Below are 21,520 nucleotides of genomic sequence, written 5' to 3' on the forward strand. Positions count from 1 at the left end.
CTATGCTATAGTTGAAGCTATAATTGTTTGCAAATCTGTTGACTTTAAAAAAAAAAAAATAAATGAAAGCAAAATTTTTTAAACTGACTTTAGAAAAATACTAGAAGAAAAATTTTTGGAATAATTTTGTTTTTGTTTTAAATTTTAACTTTAATTGTTTTTTTTTATTTACATAACATATATGAAAATTAGTGAAATATGCTGCATAAATGTATGATACACTATTTAACAACCTTTAAATTCTTCTTCGCTAGATATTACAAATGTTTTGTTTGGCCTTTCCTGATTGTTTTTATGACAAAATAAATTGGCCAGATATTAGAAATGTTTTATTTCACCATTCCTGATTTTATCAATAATAATTATTTGGGGCTAAAAAATCGTGGATTTTCGTATTCAACGCCAGATTTTACATAGAAATTGGACAGAACGGCGCTCTTGTCATTTTATACTGTAAACTAGTGCGATTTGAAGCAGTGAATAGAGTTTTCATAAAGTTCTCACGTATTTTCAATAACGCTTTGAAAAAGTTTACTTCAATCTAAATCGTATCAAATTGCAAATTTGAGTACTTTTCGACATTTGTACCATTAAAAAGAATTTGACATATTACCTCTATGAAATTTGCTAATTCCCTATAAAGTGACAGCAATGCCAAATGAAAATTTCTATTTTATTTACTCATTTCAAGTATTCATCAGTATTTCCAAATCATATTTTTGAATAGCGCGCATGCTTTTTTTGGACACCACGTTTACCACATTGGCTAATTGACTGCTGATATGAAACGGAGTTTCAGAAAAGTCATCACCTTGCTGCATTCTTCAATTTCTTCTTAAATAATATTTAGTTATAGAACTGCAGGATTTATGCAATGTCGATTAATAAAATAAAATTTTATTGTATGTATGGCCGACGAAAAAGTCGTTCCTTATCTTTGATTAAAAATGTCATAAACAGCGGGCGCCATAAACGAAAGGCTTCGTGCATGACTACCACTCGGATAGTTCGAACATGAAATATCTAAAGTGATTTGCGCTACATTTTTTTCTCGCCAGTAAGTACGAAGCAAATTTGAAAGCCTCGGCTGATTTTCTGATGTAACAGGGGTTATGACAACGGTCTGTTTACGACGGCGGTTGGCGGAACCTGAGATTGTGTTGACAGCCACTGCTGGTGTTACTTCGTTGCCGTCTGAACTACGACTACGACTGATTGGAAGAGCGTAAAGGTCCAATTATGCATACTTCGCACAACAGCGCAAAAAAAGGAGTCATAATATTTACAATTTTAATATTTATTTTTATAGTAATATAATATAAAAATTTCACGTAAATCTCTAAAAATATTGATATTTGATATTTGATATGGCACTGAGGAAAGAGAGAGGGTAGAATAGAGGATAGAGATAGTCAGTCCGGTGAGAATTTTCCAGATTCTTTGGCAGATCTGAAAATATCCTCCAGCTTGAGAGAAGGAATATTACATCGGAACCTAAAATTCATAGCCTAGCTCTAGTAAAGGCAGACCACTCATAGAGAAAATACTCAATGCTATCCCGCTCCTCTAAGCAAGACAGGAAAATCGGGTATTCAATGATTCCAATGGAGGACATATGCTGACCCCTTGGGCTGTGTCTTGTAAAAATACCGACCATCAAACGAACGTGTTACCTTCCAAGATTTAGAAAAAATTCGACAGCTTTCTGTTTGGGCCTTGCAGTTCTGCAGCATTATAGACTGGACTATCGACCTTTATGCAAATTTCATATATAATCGCTGAGACAATTCATGATTTCTGTAAAACTGATTCCAATTATTGGCTCTGGTCCCAATGGGGCTACCGCTGATTCACAGTTGGCCAATTCATCGGCAATTTTATTTTCTTGAACTCCGTGGAGCGCAGCAATCCGAGCTACAAGGCTCAATGAATTTAAGAAGGCTTAGTTAGTCAGTCGCATTACATTTGTGTGCGTTAACAGGCCCAGGCTGTTTGAGTGCCAAATTCAAATATTTATATAAAGCCGCAAATGAGCTCACACTGAAGTTAAGGGAATATTTTCGCTATTCTCGGATCACCCCATCTTCCTAAGCTTGGAAACGTTTTTACTAATAAAAATTCGACTATTCTTACTTTCTACTTTTATATTTGATCGATCATGTAATTGAACATTATTTTCTAAAATAGTTTCATACGTAAAATTATAGATTTTTTTTAACTAATTTAAATATATAGAACAAAGTTTAGCTTTAAAAAGTTTGTTAATTTAAAAATGAAATTTTTCTGTTAAACTAAAATATTATGGTAAAATTATTGGTATTAGATATTAATTAAACGTGTTAGTATACAGAAGAAATCTCAAAATCGAATTCAGCTGCATGCGTTTCTTCAACACTTTGGGTGGTGCTTCTGAAAAAATGCCGCAAAGCAATTGGTGCAGTTAACATTTCAATTTCATTACCAAATTTGTAGGCAGTATTTATTTGTTTTTCATTGAAAAGCTCGTTTTCATACATAATAAAATACAATAAGTTTGTGTTTTATGCTTGAAAATAACTAATTTATAAAAGCATTTGATTTTTGGGTACACAAATTTTAGATTTATTATGTCGTGTAGTAAAAGTAAACAACAAATTTAATTATTTACATATGATTTGTTTTATAAGCAATTTAAAAAAAGACTAAACAAATTTTGCCAATTGACAAACTCTCAATAAAAAAAGATTAAATGTAAAAAAAAATTATAATAATATATATATAAAGATATTAGCTCAAAAAATAGATACGTATATATTTATAATAACAACTTATTCATAATGGTTTTTAATAAAGGAAATAATATACATAAATGTTAAAAATATAATAATAGTATTATAATAATATATATATATATATACATGTATAAAATCCTCCTCTTTCAATCCAAAAATCATAACCCTCATTAATCCCTATGTTGGGCATGTGACAAACAAAAATATGTGCGAGTACTTTACCTATGAGTTATATCAGGTTAGATTCTAGGTCTAATTGAATGCGAAGCTCAGCTCTAGGCAAGGAAAGAAAGAAGAAGGAACAAAAGAAATACGAGAACGATGGCGACTAGAAGTTGCGAGTGAAGGAAAGCTGTATGATAGAAACAAAATTTCGAGCACAGCTTATATTCTGACTGTTTGATGACTCTAAAGCACTGGCGGGGCACTAAAGACTACGCCCACGGCAGCGATGAATGTCATGCTGCACTTATTGAGGCCTACAGCAAACAGCTGGCGGCGAAATCGGCACTTAATTTAAGAGAAACTTCTAACCTAGCCACTAACAGGAAGGGTCACGCAAGAATACTAGATGAATACCCCTTCTTAAATCAAACGACAGACTTTTGTAACTCAGTAGAGCTGCATGTAGGTACACACCTGCTTTAGCACAATTTTTCCAATCGGCCCCGAAAAAATTACAGTCACCTAATATTAACTCCAAGACAGTAAAATAATGTATCGGCGTTTTGACAGAACTATCACGGTAGGTAGGTAGGTAGGGTGGTTGTCGCAAGACACACTTAGACCTTCAGCAGGTATATTGTGATACCACTGGAGCTTATCCTTACTCTACGTGTTCCTTTTCAAACCATCCGGTTGCTTTAATAAACGAGCAGAGCTTCGCTAGTTTTAGATGGGCTATGTCCGCTACATCGGTTAGAAATGCTGTCTCGAGAGTGCGCAGCCTTCTCATAGCTAGGCTTTCACACTCACAAAAAAAACTATCACGGTAATTTACAATAAACCTGTCCTGGGTGCCGAGTCACAGCGACGTAGCAGGCAACTGCAAAGCAGATGAACTAGTGAGATTGGGTACCAAATTACCGATCCAACCAGACAAAGCGAGCACACATATATCCTTAACAACTTGTAAGATGCTTATAGATAAACACACTATCAGAGCTGTCAATGGGCTATGAACTCAGTCTCTGACCTGTGCAACAAGTAGAATGACTGTTGAAACTGAACAGGTGGGACATGAGAAATCTTCTTGGGGTCCTAATAGGGCACTGTCTGATTGTAGATTGACAGAAGATGTAACGACTATTGCAAAAGCTGTAACGAGATTGATGAAGAAGATACTATAGAACACTTTCTATGCGGGTGCATGGATCTGGATAGAAGAAAGTTCAATATCACAAAAGTTCAATATTTTAGGAAAAAGTTCCCCGAATAACTTGGCAGAAGTAGCCAATTTAAAAATAACAAGCCTTGTTAGATATATTAAAGCCACAGGTTGGTTTAATGAGAACAATGTAGAGTGAGGAGAGGGGACAGCTCTGATGGTATCCCAATGGGCCTACAGCAGGCCTAGGTATGTCAATTGACAACCACTATACCTACCTACCTACCTATCTAGACGGCAAGTTGTGTAAATCTTAGCATCACAAAAGTCCAAGTACACAGAATAACTCGAATCACAGAAAATGCGCTCGAAGAAAGGAATGTATACTCTGCGACCTTTCTCGATGTTTCAAACGCTTTTGGCAAAGTATGTCACGGCGGTCTACTAAATCAAATTAAAGCAGTGCTGCCCGAACAATATAATAAATAAAAACTGGAGCTCCTTAGGGGAGGTTGATGGAACCCATTTTATATTATATATATACTTTTTACATGTCAATAGAAACTGCGTTCCTGCAACATTTGCCGGTGACACAACAATACTTTCTGTTGATAACACAGAAAGCAAGGATAATGCACAACTTCAATGCGATTTCAACTTAACGAATCGAAATCAGTGCATATAAATCTCTCTTATAATACAATGAAATAAGATATCTTTCATTGTATCTAATACCGTATCATAAGACGGCGAAATACTTAGGTGTGACTTTAGATGCTAAGCTTAGAACTTGAAATCAAATATAAAAATCTCTATTGGGTCATGGGCAAAAGCTCCAAGTTATCAATATTCATAAAAGTTCTGCTGTACAAGAAAATTCTGAAATCTACATGGACATATCGAATACAACTTTGGGGTTGCTCAAGTTCCAGCAATGTAATACAGATTCAAAGATTCCCAAATAAAGTCTTAAGGTGCGCCATAAATACTCCTTGGTATATTCGCTATAAGGACATTGAACGCGATCTTGGCATCAAATCAGTCGCCGGCACAATACAAAAGCATGCTAAGTCACACATGGATATACTTCAACAGCATATCAACAGCGAAGCTTCGGTATTGTCTGACGTAAAAAATTGGAAGACAAGGCTTAAACGCAAGAAGCTCCAACATCCCCTGTAGTAAACAATATCTCTGCAATTCTGCAGACCACCCATACAATTATTTACATTAGACAAACTCAACGCAAGTGGATGCTGAGATAATTCCAACTCATCATTCTCCAGACAACTACCCCTAAAGGGACTCGAACTAATGTTGAGCATCACCGCAGGAATACCGATCGGACAATGCCTGGTTAAGACTTTAATCACTAACGATAGTTGAAGCTTTCTCTGGTCAACCCGAGGGCTGAAAGAAGATCTGAGCGAGACCTTGCATGGGATCTACTGAGCTATCACCGTCCTAACTATTCAAAAGGACACCATAGGTAGCAAAGCAAACTTGCATTCTCTCTTTGCGTGGAAACACTACCCCGAGTGTACCCTGCCCAGCCAAATCGACAGACATACAGTTTTTTGACATTTCCTCTGAACTGAGACTGAATTATGAATACTATCAGATAATTTATTTATTTTTTATTTACGTACATTATGAAAGGCACTAGGTTAGGCTGACTTGGCTGGCTGAAAGCTATCACATAGGCCCTCAGTGGTACTAAAGCGTTTTTCAGTAAGAAAGCTTAAACTTTTTTTTTGACACAAACGGTTTGATTTTTTTAACTCATTTTTTTTTTATTATCGAGTTTGAACATATACATTTAAGTATGAAATTCGATTTCTTTTGCATGACCACCGCGTGCACGTTTTACGAAGTCCAATCGTTGAACCCAATTTTCGACCACTTTGCATAAATCGGCCGAAATTCCAGCAATTTCGCGTTCAATATTGGCTCTGAGCTCACAAATCGTCGCCGGCTTGTTACTGTAGACCAATGACTTCACATAACCCCAAAGAAAATAGTCTACAGGCGTCAAATCACACGAGCGCGGCGGCCATTCGACCGGTCCATTTCTGGATATAATGCGCTCATCGAACTTACTCTTCAACAAATCAATTGTAGTGTGTGGCTTGTGGCCCCGTCCTGTTGAAACCACATGTCGTCTAAGTCCATACCATTCAATTGCGGCCAAAAATAATCGTTTATCATGTCGCGGTATCGATTTTCATTCACAGTAACGTGGCGATCGTTCTCGGCAACGAAAAAGTATGGGCCAATTACGCCAAACAGTGATTTTTTCGGGATGCAACGGTGCCTCATGAATCACGTGTGGATTGCTTTCTGCCCAGTAACGCAAATATTGCTTGTTGACAAAGCCATTGAGCCAAAAGTGAGCTTCATCACTGAAGATGATTTTTTGGAACAGAACAATATTTTCATAAAAACAACAGAACGATTATTTTCATAAAAAATTTGCACGATTTGCAACCGTTGCTCAAGTGTGTAGCGTTCCATGATGAAATGTATACTAATGAAGTTTACAAATGACAAGCGAAAAATAAAAAATATTGCGTCGTTCGCCCTCCCTATCGGAAAAAAGTTGAAGCGCACCTATTGAAAAACGCCTTGGATGAAGCTTGCCCTTTACGTTTCTTTGTAGTAGACTTTTTGAATAACCCTGAAATTCTAACCTCGAAAGGCATTCTAACTTCTCTTAATGTAGAGCTCCTAGGCATTTCATTCGAGTTTTATCAAATGCTGGGCAAGAACATAGAAGGTACGAAGGGAACGAAAGGCCCTAGTAGTTATGACTATCGGCCTACTATCCTCCTTTGAGGGTATGAGAGAGGAAAAATTTGTGTGGATACAACGCAGGTTTACACGGGATTGGCTTGGTGGTAATGAGTTCGATACCATGACTGAACATGACTTTTTTGCTATGATGCGACTAAAGCAAGTTAGGCATAGGTGATCTAATCCACAGATAACTTATTTGGAGCTCACAAAAGCTCAAGTCAGAAGCTAAGAAAAGACAAAATTTGTAACAACTGATAGATCAGAAATGGACTTCAGCTAGCCTATCTAGATGGGAAGGCCAAGCGCGGTTAGAAGAAAAAGTTACATTTGTTACATTTAACCTACGGCCAATCTGGAGTCAGCTCAACTCAGATTAAAAAAAAAAAAAAAAATATATTAACAAGAAGATGCTCAGGAGATATGCTGAGCTCCACTTTATGTGGATTAAAGCGATTAAAGATTTAGTAAGTAAATTGCCAAATTTGAAATTCGGGAAATTCTTAGTTTGGAATATAGGAGATGATAAGGTATTCAGGTTTCGAGCAACTTGAGAAATTTAAGTAATGTCACTTAGAGGCGAATTTTTATGTAATATTTTTATTGTTATATGATATATAATTTATTGGCATGTAATTTATCAAAAAAACAAAATAGTAGTAAATAAATAAATAACAATAGCGAATTGATAAAAAAAATTAATAAAACAATAAAATAATAATTTTGAACCAATCGAACAACAATTTAGCCAACGACAATAAACAATTCAAAATGCTACAAATACGTTAGTAGATATGTATGTGTGTTTCCAAATGTATATAAGTATTAGTTGTGGCACTTGTTTTTATTGTACACATTTCATAACTGCGCTATCCACTCATTAGCAAGCTTATATATAATACATATGTATGTATGTATGTACATTTCTAGATGCAAGTGGGGTACAGTTAACTCTCAATGCATAGCGCTTGGGCAAGCAAACGGGGTGAGCGGAAATTTCTTTTTTGTGGGTTTCCAACACTTGCTGATCATTTGCTTAGCCATAACATCGATTAGCAATGTATGTATGTATGTATGTATATGTCTGTATATAACATTTGCAATACAATATATCATATTTGTGTGTAAATGTTGACATATTTCAGTACTGATATACAAATGAATACGTGGCAATTCATTAATATTAGAAATTATTTACGAAAATGCACAATAAGCCCGAAAGGCAGATAGAAGGGAAAAGTTGAGAGTCGCAGAAGTCTCAAAAAGAGAGTGAGGGCGTGTATGGTTTAGTGTATTTGTTTGTTTGTTGTATTATATTTGAAACATCAAAAAACGATTTGAGATGGGTGGGAGAGTTGTTGGTATAAGAGTTTTAGGTAGTCAGTATTTTGTATTTGTTTTTAGAATTATTGTTAGTATTTAGCAAGGTGGATTTAATAAGGTGACAGCATTCACCCAGCTGAATTTTTCGCCGTAGGTATGGCTTACGTCAAAATGATATGCTTTGTTTGTATGTATTGGTATGTTTACATTCGTATGTTTACATTTGCTTGCTAATTTTGACATGATGCTTGCACCAAACGCAACAACAAATACATGTAGGGTTTTACTTATATGTGTTTGCTGTCACCTGTAATAAATTCGCCTTGGTATTTAGTGATAGTGGTTGAAAGAGTAGTAAGAGTGGGATGAGAGTAGTAGTTGTTAGTAGTAGTAGCGGAGGTAGGCAACCAAGGTTGTTAAAAAGAAACGGAAAATGCAGTTCTCTTCAGGAACTCAGTAAAAAGTCTCGTTTAGCGCAAATTGCAAAAAAAAAACAAATATGGAGTAATATTCTGGCGTTACAAAATTTACAAAATCTTCGCACAAAATGACGAATAGTAGTTAGTTTTCAGAAATAAATTTAAAAAAGCGCTGCTAGTGAATGTTAGTATTTATAGGTATGTATATGTAAAATTATACATACATATATATTTCTATGTATGTATATAAGTATACAGCTCTCAAATATTCCTCTTTGCAGTGCAACACCCTTCTACGAGGGATTTCGAAAGTGTTTGAAAAATTCAAAAATACATACATATAATTTTTAGTTTCGCTACTAAAATGGTTTGGTTGCATTTATATGTATTTATAAATATGTATGCATGTACGCCAGTGGACGCATTCGCTAATTTTTAGTTAATATTGTATTTAAAAATTGAAGCGCGCAAGACTAAGGTCGAACGAAGCTAAACACAATTCACTAGAAAAAAGTCATTTTTTGTTGTAATTTTTATAGTAAATAAATTCGATTTTGGGAAGATTTCTTATATTTATTTTAGCCTACCGCATGGGGATAATGAATTTCAGCTAATTCACAACAACATTGGTAACGCAGTATAGCACGACCACTTTTTCTGAAATATTTCGGGCATAAAAATATGAGAAAATTAAAAGTATTAATTTCAATTGATTTTTTTGTTTGATTTTTGTTAAAAATGTAATGAGAATAATTTTTTTTTAATTTTTTAACAAAACAGTTTGTAATGCTTAAATTAGTAAATATGCATGTAGGGTATATTTAAAAAAAAAACTAGTTTAAAATTGATAAATTAGCATTTTGTTACTAAATAAATTGAGTTTACTTAATGTTTAGTAATGAATTTCATGTGATTTAATTTAATTCAATTTTTAAATGTTATTTAGCTTTAATAAGAAAATATATCAAAAACTTTAATGAATTAATGTTAAAAAGTACTTTTTCGGACTCGGACAAAAAATTAGCAATATAACACAAGCACAAGTGAACAATTTATTTTTTTGTTGTTTTGTTTTTATAAAACACAAATACTAAACTGCACTTCTGTCTTACCTTAGCAAGCGTGTTATGTAGTCTGGCCAGTTTTCGGGGAACATAACTAGGAAAAACCCAACGGCTATTAATATGACGCCGGCCAATTTCATGCCCGCAAATGTGGCGCCATAGAGCACAACGTCTAAAGCTGGAAAGTAATGGTAGAAAATTAAATTTTATCTACACTGCTTAGAAAAAGATAAAAAATGTATCAAAAATAAAAAATAGCCCGAAAACAGGGTGGCACAAAATTAATCATCCAATTTAGTTTCTGAATACCTTTTTTACTAAATAAGAGAGATGGAAATATTTAGAATAGAAAAAAAAGTTTAAAATGCCAGAAAGTATAGAAGCAAGTTAAAAAATATTGACTAAAATGATTTCACAGACGATGGAATACTCTGGGGTTTTGTGGATTTTCATCCCGCCATTTAAATAAAAGTTAAAAAAAGCGGTCGCCGTAGCCGAATGAGTTGGTGCGTGACTACCATCCGGAATTCAGAAAAGGGAACGTAGGTTCGAATCTCGGTGAAAGACAAAAATGAAGAAAAAAGTTGTTTCTAATATTGGTCGCCCCTCGGCAGGCAATGGCAAACCTCCGAGTGTATTTCTACCTTGAAAAAGCTCCTCATAAAAATATCTGCCGTTCGGAATAAAATTAAGACGCACACCACAAATAGGAGGAGGAACTCGGCCAAATACCCAGAAAGGTGTACGCGCCAATTATATAGGTATATAAAGCGTTTTTCAGTAAGAACGCTTCAACTTTGTTTTTTAATAAAACACAAATGGTTTGCCTTTTTTAACTCTTTTTTTTTTATCGAGTTTGAACATATTCATTTAAGTATGAAATTCGATTTCTTTTGCATGACCACCGCGTGCACGTTTTACGAAGTCCAATCGTTGAACCCAATTTTCGACCACTCTTTTGCATAAATCGTCCGAAATTCCAGCAATTTCGCGTTCAATATTGGCTCTGAGCTCACAAATCGTCGCCGGCTTGTTACTGTAAACCAATGACTTCACATTACCCCAAAGAAAATAGTCTAGAGGTGTCAAATCACACGAGCGCGGCGGCCATTCGACCGGTCCATTTCTGGAAATAATGCGCTCATCGAACTTACTCTTCAACAAATCAATTGTAGCGTGCGCTGTGTGGCTTGTGGCCCCGTCCTGTTGAAACCACATGTCGTCTAAGTCCATACCATTCAATTGCGGCCAAAAATAATCGTTTATCATGTCGCGGTATCGATTTCCATTCACAGTAACGTGGCGATCGTTCTCGTCAACGAAAAAATATGGGCCAATTACGCCGCCGGCATGTAAACCGCACCAAACAGTGATTTTTTCGGGATGCAACGGTGTCTCATGAATCACGTGTGGATTGCTTTCTGCCCAGTGACGCATATTTTGCTTGTTGACAAAGCCATTGAGCCAAAAGTGAGCTTCATCACTGAAGATGATTTTTCGACTTTAAACTTTCTTAACAGAACACGCATTTTTATAATAAAATTCAATGATTTGCAAGCGTTGCTCAAGTGTGTAGCGTTCCATGATGAAATGTATACTAATGAAGTTTACAAATGACAAGCGAAAAATAAAAAATATTGCGTCGTTCGCCCTCCCTATCGGAAAAAAGTTGAAGCGCACCTATTGAAAAACGCTATATATATATATATATAGAAATCTCTGAACTATCATGACTAAGGTATAGCCCCACTAATTGTACCTTTACGCTCAAACCGATCCATGCTAAATTTCCAACGCACAGATAAGAACGTGAACGACCCAAGAAGTAATTTTCCTAAATTTTCGGTGATGGTTTTTGACTCCTCCATAACTGATTTGTTTAACATCGACCTTTCAAAGCGTCATTGAATTCCATTAAAGTCAAATAACAGCTACCAGGTGGTCAATTAACATTGACAAAGATGACTAATTGCATTACCGGACCTAATGCCATCAGTTACTCAACGTACTGGCCTTAAAAGAACATTTGAGCCCATGCCTTTAATATTGGATTATAAAAAGTCGGTAGTGATGGCTCACTGTTATGTGAAATGGTACTTCTGGTAATGCTTTGCTATTCTAATAATTGCGCCAAACGTTACCTTCCAGGGATACATTGGCTTCTCGGTCATCACATATGACTTTTAACATGCGAGCTGCTCTAACTAAGACTCAGTCTTCGAAGTCGAAATCTTGTTGAAAAATTCTCATCAGGCTGGTGCATGAGATGTTCATCAGTTGAGATCGATGACATGAATAAATTTTCACTATTTTCGCTATTCAATGTTGGGTACAGTATCACTAGCTTTTGGCACAATCATAAGATCGTGATTGGCAGTTAAAATTTCGACCGGAAAGAGTTCTAAGTGGCCAAAAAACTTTGACTCAAACAGAAATTTATATTTGGATCACCCTCTTTAATAGCAACATTTCATTCAGAGATATATATGCGTTAATTTACGTACATAGTGAATTTTGATATTGCATAAAACATCGTTTATAATAGTCTAACGGCGTCGATCGTAGACTGGGCTGCTATCTTGGGAATTTATCCTAGTTATGATGTTACAACAGTTTCACCCTTATGTAAGGCCTGTTATATTCGCTACTTCCCTGCTCGGCACTTTATGAAAAATTGGCATGTGCCAGCAACAACAAAGTTATCGAGCAAGACTCACCGCTAGCGAGTATGGCTATACCTCATAAAACTGATATAACTCACTATTTTCCAAATCCATGTAATTTAAGGCAGTTCTATTTATACCAGTTGATTCATCTATTCGTCACTGGCTAACGCTTGGCGAAAAGAAGATTGCTATAGTTATGAGAGTTACAGGGTGCCCCATCGGTTTTTTAAGCTTTCCAGGTAAAATAACAATCGTGATCAGAAACTTAGATAATGCTTAGGAATTACAAAATGCTTGAAATGCTTGGGAAATATTCGAAAATTGAAAAATCAGCCGATACGGCGTTGTCAAACCGGCGTTTAAAAACAGCGATTTTTCACCATTTAACTCTTTTGTTGCTTGACTAGTGTATTCTTAACCTTTAAGCTTTGGAAATCATTTGCTTACAATTTTATTCCATTAGTTTAATGGCAAGGCTTTCTCTTTGCCTTAAAAAACAAAAACAAAAATATTAATAATTAGAAATTATGGAAGTACAATACATTTTATTTATAGCCACTTTTTTTAAAGAATAATAAACTAAACTTTTGCCCTCCTTCTCAGCCGACACCAGGGATGCAGGCGTACGGTCAAAAAAAGCAGGGCACCGGAAGGCAGGAGTTTGTTAAACGTCGAGGACTAAAACTGTCCAGCTACAGAAAGAATTCATCAGCTGACTTCAAATTCAAAGATATATCAAGAACAAGAACAAGTTAGATACGAATAAGTTTTTTCTACTGATAAAACGAGTTTTTTCTACTAGCGGTCGTTCCCCAGCAGGCAAGGTAAAACTTTCAATTGTATGTAAGCCAGGAAAAAGCTCCTCCTAACCCTCGGGCTCCGCCGGGCTCAGCCGAATGGGTTGGTGCGTGACTACCATTCGGAATTCACAGAGAGAATGTAGGTTCGCATATCGATGAAACACCAAAATTAAGAAAAACATTTTTCTAATAGCGGTCGCCCCTCGGCAGGCAATGGCAAGCCTCCGAGTGTATTTTTGCCATGAAAAAGCTCCTCATAAAAATATTTGCCGTTCGGAGTCGGCTTAAAACTGTAGGTCCCTCCATTTGTGGAACAACATCAAGACGCACACCACAAATAGGAGAAGGAGCTCGGCCAAACACCCAAAAAGTAAATAAACTTGGTATCCCCGAAGCTAAACGGCGTAGAACTGAGTCTTAAAGGCAACACGAAGTACCTTGGAGTAATTTTGGATTGAAAGCTATCGTGGAAGCAGAATATATTAGAGGAAGAAAAAAACCAGCTACATGGCGACTACTTCCTTCTAAAATTGGTATTAGTGCTATTTCTCTACGGTGCTCTACTGTGGTGGACTGCGTTAAGAAACACGGCATACAAAATACCTATGGAAAGTATTCAACGTCAATGAAAACTACACCAACGGTGGCGGGTGGGGCAGAATGTCTAGCAGCTAAATCTGCCGTAAAACTTAACGCAACGGTTGAATTTACCTGTAAAATATTCGGGCATAGCTCAATAGGCATGAATTATAAGGCCAATACAGATTATATGACTCCGAAGTGCAACTGGGTGAAGAGGTTCCGAACGAAAATAGAAGAAGAAGGGTGGAAAAGAGGCATGAAACATGATTCCAATACACCTCCTATACTTACTGATGACTCGAAAATGTTGGACGCAATGATGCAAGGATTTATTGCGCAGAGCTAGACATCAAGTGACCATTTAAGCGTCGTAACCACTGCAGTATCTTTCAAGTAGAAGTCTTTGCTGTAGGCAAGACATCGAGCAACTCCAAAATAAATATGTACGTTGATAGTCAAGCGGCGAGATAGGCATCGCAAACAACGATCACTGCAGATTGTGCTTGCCCTGCATTGTCTAGGGCCCGAATGAAATGCCTAGGAGCTCCATAATAGAAGGAGTCAGAATGTCTCTCGGGGTTTGAGCTTTAGGGCTTACTTACATTTGCAAAGAACGCAGGCTTATTATAGGAAGTCCAATACAAAGAAAGGTAAAGGTCAAGCTCCATCTGGTACCACTAAGGACCAATAGGTTTATATGATGGCTTTCAGGCAGCCAGGTCAGCCTAACTTAACCGTTGATCAGCTGTCTGTTAGTTGGCTAAATGACAGACTAGAGCATTATTTAGAAGCGCGCGCGAAGTATTTTGCAGAGAGTAAACGCGAGCAAAGAAATTAGTAATAGAATTTAAACGTAGTAGTGTGATTGCATTATATTTGGCTGGAAAATCACAACTAGCGATCGTTCGAGAGTTCGAGCGCTTTAAAGTAAATAAAGCTTTTGTTTATCGCACCATTACCCGTTACAATGATACTGGTACCAAGGCGAAATGTCATGGAGGTGGTCATCAAAAGATTGCAACGTCACGTGAAATGGTTAAAAAAATGAAGAAGCGACTTAAGCGAAATCCCCGACGAAGTGCGAATCAAATGACGAAAGGACTGAAAATATCTGACCGTAGCATCCGTCGCATACTATAAAATAATCTCAAAGTCAAGCCTCACAAGATCAAAAAGGCGTATGACCTCACACCAAAGCAGCAACAAGTCAGACTTAAGAGAGCGAAGGAGCTGTTTCGCTTGGCCGACGGGGAAATTTTTTAAATTGAGCAATTCGTAAAATCCTAAAACGATAGGGTTTATTTGACCGACCGTTCATACGAGAATTTGAGTAATCGATTGGACACCAGAAGGCAGCACCCGCCACAGGTAAAGGGTTGGCTACTGTAACCGTAGATAGGCACTCTCCAATCGTTTTCATCGAGCCTGGCGTCAAGGTAAATGCGAAATATTATCCGGAAAGTATTCTGGAGGCTGCTTTGAAGGCGTGTGCAGACAAACATTTCGGTGGCAGACCATGGACGTTTCAACAGGACTCGGCCCCGTCTCACAAAGCTCGATTGAATCAAGAATGGCTAAAAGACAACGTTCCGGACTTCATAACGTCCACACAACGGCCCTCAGACGCGAATCCGATGGACTATTCTCTTTGGTACACCTATTCTCTTTGGACCAGTTTGGAGAGCAAGGTCCGAACTAAAATATTCACCAGTCTCGAGGCTCTAAAAAAAAACCATTGTCCGCGAATAGGTTAAAATGCCTGCAAGTCGCATTCGGGCAGCTTGCGACTCGTTTCTGGGCCGTCTCAAGGCCAAAGTCAAGGCAAAAGGTGGTCATATCGAGCAAAAGTTAATTTTGTATTACCTTCATACATTTTTTACTTTGAATTGAATAAAAGAAATTGTTCAAACTAAATTTATGGCCTTTTCAATTAGTTACACTTCGAGTGCCGAATTTAAAGAATTTGTATAGAGTCTCATATGGTCACAGGTCGTGAGACCATATCTCTATTAGCATTCCAATGTCAGTCTGGTCTGCGCTACCGGTATGACGCGTATTTATAACCAGCAAGTACTGGCATATCAACAGCAGTTTTATGCCGGTACAACAAAAACCACAGCAAGCACTTAATGCTGTGTTTCAACTTACCTCCTGAAACTGGAACTGCTGTAATTAAACCCAGCGTTACAAACATATTATAAGTGACAGCTGCGCTGAATTGCATTAGTATGTGGAAAACTGAAATCAATGCAAACATTTTTAATGGCTCATTGAATTATTTATTACAAATGTGTATGTACGTATGCACTCTTAAACTTACCCAATAACAAAATACTGGCAATTAATAAAATAATCCATGGCATGCGATCTGGTGGCATACTCTCATAGCCAGCCAAATACAGCCCCACACAAACTGGCCACAGCAGTAGCGCATTGAGAAATCCGAGTGTGGTGAAGGCAAAAGCAATCTGACCAATCGGTGGATCGCCCATCACCTTGCGGAACATAACCTACACGCAATGCGTTACATAAAGAAGTAAGTACATTTGGGCTTAGAAGCAGATACATGACATGTGGTCATAACACATACCCTGAATACTGCATAACCGGCGGCGCCCAGCGTGGCTAGCACAACACCACTCAGCGTGCGACTTTCCGTAATGCCGTCCATATAGGCTAGCAGTGCGATACCGGTGTCGCATAGAATGACCGCAACAATCTAGAGAGGATTAAAAAGCACTTAATTGCATTTATTTTTGTAACAATTTAATGCCATGTTGCTTCGTGCCGTGGCCACACATACCCGCACGCCCACAAATTGTTCATGTAGAATGACCCATGACAGCAGGTAAACACAAGCGACATTGGTCGCAAATAGCGCCATGGCATCGGTGGCGAAGAGCACGCGTAGCGACATCGTATAAAGGTAAGTGGTCACCAGCCAAAGTATGCAGAAGGAGAGACAGCGATTGAGGAAACGACCTGTCGACACGTGAAGAAATAAGATATGAAAAGATGAATGAGTTGTTCTACTGTTCTGCTTTACGGTGCTCGCACATGTTGCTCTTACCGATTGTGAAACCACGATCGCGAAATCCGCGCAATACGTCACCCAAGATCTCGCCTGGCTTGTCGCATTTTCGCAACGATACGCGACCTAGCACATAGATGGGGAAGAATAGGAATGAAAAGTTGGTGAAGAACCAGGCGGCGAAGAAGGGTGCGCGAAATACTGTCGTCTCCGGTAAAGTTGGTGGTGCGACTTGGAAAAATTTTGTAGCCTCTTCCACCTCAGTGACGCTTAACGAATTATCACTGATACCCAGAATATTATTTGGATCGTCAGCATCCATATTGGTGACCAAATCTAATTCGATGGCGCGATTTGATGTGCTGTCGATGTCGTCTGCAGTAATACTGGCGTAGGTGCTGCGATTCAAGTAGAGAAATTTGATGCAATGCGTTGCGCCAACCCATGACGCGGTGACGAGTATGGTGACGCAAACACCAAAGTACATCTAAGCAAGAAAATGACCAAGAAAAGAAGAATGGAGACAAATGCCATATAGTATTTCCTGATTTCGAAAAGCAAAACTGTTCATGCTTCTTCATATACTCACCTTTCGCGCCAGTTCGGAACAACATGTCTCTCTGCAAGCTTTTAGTCGTCGGAAACGAACTTCTGTGCCATCTGGTCCCGCCTCCAAACCGGGCGGCGTATCTGGTTCATTTGAACCACCTCCAATACCAGTAACGCCACTTACACCACAACTACTCACAAAACTGCCACCAACGGCACTGAATCCACGCCGCAAACCTGGGTGCGTACCAATCGGCGTCGAGACATCGCGTACATCCGGATGTATTGTTATGACTTCACTCGGGTCCTGTTGACTCGAAGAAATTGAGTCTTGGTGGGCGATTTGTGGATTGCTGGTGTTAAGCGCATTACTAAAGCCGCCATACGGACCATTCGGAGATTCGCCAGTCACAACAACGGATGGTGTACGCACCCGTTTTGGGTTGAAAATGGCGGGTATCTCTCCGTCACGAGTCATGCTATCGCTGATTTGTTGAACACTCACGATGATGGCGACACATTATTTTGGTGGTGAAAGGGTTGGATTTGAGCGGCTCTCAATATAAATTGACGTCAACGAAATCAGGTAACTAGAAATCAGATGAAAGAAAGATGTTATAGGAAGCTATTGCAAGTCGGTCATGGAAGTTATTATAAGGGAAAGATTGATCGGAAATTTACCAAATAATGAAAGTGGGTCGAGAATATTAAACATATCATACAAATAAATAACCCAATATTATATGTTAGGTATTTAGCAGAGTTTTGTATCTACTTATTTTTGGTATGAGCAAGCAAATAGAGAGACCTAAAGTTTTATTGCGCCTCCAAACGGCAGATGCACTGAAAAACTTCAAAAGGTAATTTTCAAGGCGGAAATGCCCTCTAAGATTTGACATTCTCTGCCGAAAGTTGACTACAACATGGAACTGCTCCTTATTATTTAATATTTCATGTCGCCATTGGGCAACGAGCCTGGGACCCACCGAATGAAAGTATAGCACAAACTAACTTGACTCGGAACGTGGCCGCCGTGGCTGAAGGGTTGCTGCGTGTCTCCCATTTCAGAGTACGTAGATTCGAATCTCCGTGCATGAAACATCAAAATGATAGAACAAGTTTTTTCTAATAGCAAGCGCTCCTCGGCAGGGAGTGTCAAACCTTCGATTGTATTTCTGCCATGAAAAAGCTCTTCATTAAAAATCATTTGCCGTTCGGAGTCATCATAAAATTGTAGGTCTATTTGTTTTTTTTATTTAACTGGACTCAGGCGGCCATCACGAACTCACCCTTGAAACATTGATTTTCAAAAGACATCGAATAAGTATCAAGAGAGGGGTGGAACTGTAAGCGAGCATCTGCTTCAAAATTAGTGCTCGGACCGCCAAACGTTTCTTTGCACAAAATATGTTTCCTGAGGAAGCAGACCAAGAGATACCACGAGCTTAAACATCTCGATATTTTGTCCAAAAGGTATCTTAATTGGTACACCTCTTCGGATCCTGATAGTCAGATAAAGCAGATTTTTGAGAGAGATCTGGCAATATCGCTAACGGAAGTTAAGACTTAAGAAGTGCTGGTCATGGACGCTTCACTGTCAACGACTGTTGTAGTTTGATAGCTTTCACTCAAAACTTCTGTTCCCAATTAATGTTAGAACTGTGTGATAAGGCTCTGCTGAAGAGTGTTGGAGGGAAAGAATGAAGAGGGAAAGTTGCTTACGACTAGATACTGCAGGACAACAAAATATTTAAGCAGGGTCTTCAAAGTGTGGAAGGAGGAAAATGGCATCTCTGTCATAAATTTAACTATTGCATACCTCGGTTGACATTAGAGAAGTTAAACTTTACAGGGAATCAAAATAAAGAAAACTCCTTTGAAATGGAGGAGTCTGATAAAGATTACGCAAGTAAAGCGGTCCAAAACTGCTCTGTAAAATGCCAGGCCATAATTAACCACCCAGTTTACTGAAGTATACGTATTTAAATAAAAAAAAATCAGTTAAGCTATATGTATTTCTTTTACTAAATACCGGACGTTTCTCTCAAACATGCCATTTATAAAAAGCTGGCTAGGTTAGCATCAGCCTTGGAAGCTCTCTACAATATTTTGCAATAGCCTGGAACCCAGCGCGAAATTACTCAGCCATCTCGTTAAGACATGTGTTTCGTAGATACTAAGGACGTTGTTCCTGACCATCAGTTCGTTTTGGCGTTAAAGACTTTACTCTCGAATAGTAATGCTAATGAATACCTAAAGCATATAAGTCAATGGTCGAAAGTTCACCAAATTCTCGGCTGGCTCGAAAGGATTTGTATCGTTTCTCTTTGTGGCATCTTTTTGTCTACTTCGAAAGAGAATGCATTCTTCACACTGCGATCAATCCGCTATCATGGCCCTCGGGCTTTTGGCTATTTTCCCGGTGAATTGAATATTCAGAAACTCTTTCTCGGAGACTCAAAATCCAATCTTGGTAATGGTTGTACGGGTTATGTTAAGGTATTTATGCAATGCGACCCGATTGATCTATTGTGCGCCCCTAATTACTTAATTATAATTAGGAGGAATCGAAACAGCTCCTTAGGGAGGGAGCAATTGTAGGTCTTCCTACTCTAGTAGGTACGAGCCCACGATTCTGTGTCTCCTGTGGCCTAATACCTCACAGTTGATGATTAAATATTCCATAGACTCCCCTTCATCATAGCAGCACGTGCATGATCTTGTACTAGATAGCCCTATTGTGTTTAAGTGTTTATTACAAGCAAAGTGACCTGTAAGTGCTCCTCAAAGTAATCTGAGGCCCTTTTTATCTAGGGTTAGAACAGATTTTGCTCTGTTGGCATTGAAGTTCAAAAACTTTTTGGAGTGATTAGGGCCGCTTGTGCCGCTCCAGTGTTCCCTGTTATTTTTGTTAAAGCCAAAAAATGGGGTTGGTTCAATAGCCCTTTTGCCCCTTTTTTGGTATAAAAGTCTGCCTTCTCGTTTCATTCGTGTCCCTCATGTCCTGGTACCCAAACCAATGAGATGTGATTATGAGTATCCAGTTTGTTGAATGCATTTTTACACTCTATTAGGACTTTTGACTAGGATGTGAAGCTATTCAAGGCTTTGAGAACCGATTGGCTGTCCGAAAGTATTTTAATTTTTACTTTCTCGAACACTATTTTGGATATATTATAATTTCCACTGTTTCCATTATGGCGAAGACCTCCGCATGGAAAATTGTGGCATCTGTACTTAGTGTTAGGAATTTGTGTACTCTAGGCCACACTATTCCTGCTCCTACTCCTTGGGAACCATCTGTGTACCATTTTTGTGAATCATTTTGCCATGTAGGGTTAGTGCTTCACTCTTACCTAGGCGGGAAGATTACCTTGCATTTTTTTATATAATTGAGTACGGGTTCCGTGTGGTCATCCGCCTGGGTTATACTGCATGTTGAACCCTGTTCAAGATATTGAGGTGTCCAGTAAGATCTTCTGGTTTAAGTTTTTCATTTATATGAAAAGAGAGTGCTTGCATAGTAGCTTCCTCTTGTATTGCTAAATGTAGTAGTGGTAAATTAAAAAGCGCTTCCATGTCAGCAGTTGGAGTAGTGGCCCCTGTTTAGCTTAGGCACGCAATCCAATCTATCTAATTTATGTTATCGCATTTGTTGACAAGATATTTATAGTTCCCTATCTAGGTCAGTGCTACGTGTGCACTATTTTCCTTTGGCTTTCTGGTTGCATTACTAAATCTTCTCATAATAATCATCATTATATAGTTATAAAACATACGCCACATTAAAATATTTCAATCTCTTTGTGTACCGTTCGACTGATTTCAATTAAACATACGCCGATTTGAAGAAAATAACTTCCTTTAGCGCAGAAATTATGACCCTGATAAGTAGGGCGCATCTGGCATATAGAAAAGGAATATAATTATGGTAAATAGTGGTATTGCAGAAGGTAGTGTGGCACCTCCCATGTAAACTGAAATTTCAAAGTCAAAGCGACTTCGGAACCACAAAAGCTAGAATAATGAAATTTGATACTGTAACTCTGTGAAAATCATATTCTACGGATCAAAATAAGAAACTTTGCCGAAGGAACAATACCTCTAAAACGAATTCTGATGTCCCCCAATTTGGGTTGAACTTTTTAGTTTCTTTTCTCATGTAAAGGCCAAAAATGGTAATATTTTGAAATGA

General features: G+C 38.0%; 1 protein-coding gene across 6 annotated transcripts in view; it reads right to left on the bottom strand.

Moving 5' to 3' along the window:
- Positions 1-21,520, bottom strand: part of LOC128855141 (putative thiamine transporter SLC35F3) — a 79,375-nt gene that overhangs the window by 25,418 nt on the left and 32,437 nt on the right. For 5 of the 6 annotated variants that reach the window (XR_008453695.1, XM_054089823.1, XM_054089821.1 and 2 more), the window contains 7 exons: positions 17,366-17,915; positions 16,816-17,263; positions 16,549-16,727; positions 16,336-16,464; positions 16,066-16,255; positions 15,894-15,983; positions 9,746-9,875 (listed from right to left, as the gene is read on the bottom strand). Coding sequence is in view for 5 of the 6 variants with exons in the window: in XM_054089823.1 (XP_053945798.1) it covers positions 9,746-9,875; positions 15,894-15,983; positions 16,066-16,255; positions 16,336-16,464; positions 16,549-16,727; positions 16,816-17,263; positions 17,366-17,803 (1,604 nt within the window). In the remaining variant the exon portion in view is untranslated. Of the gene's footprint in view, positions 1-9,220; positions 9,291-9,745; positions 9,876-15,893; positions 15,984-16,065; positions 16,256-16,335; positions 16,465-16,548; positions 16,728-16,815; positions 17,264-17,365; positions 17,916-21,520 lie in introns of all 6 variants that reach the window. The other variant, XM_054089825.1, reaches the window with a different exon arrangement.

The sequence above is a fragment of the Anastrepha ludens genome, chromosome 2 (assembly GCF_028408465.1).
Source record: "Anastrepha ludens isolate Willacy chromosome 2, idAnaLude1.1, whole genome shotgun sequence".
Classification (NCBI taxonomy): domain Eukaryota; kingdom Metazoa; phylum Arthropoda; class Insecta; order Diptera; family Tephritidae; genus Anastrepha; species Anastrepha ludens.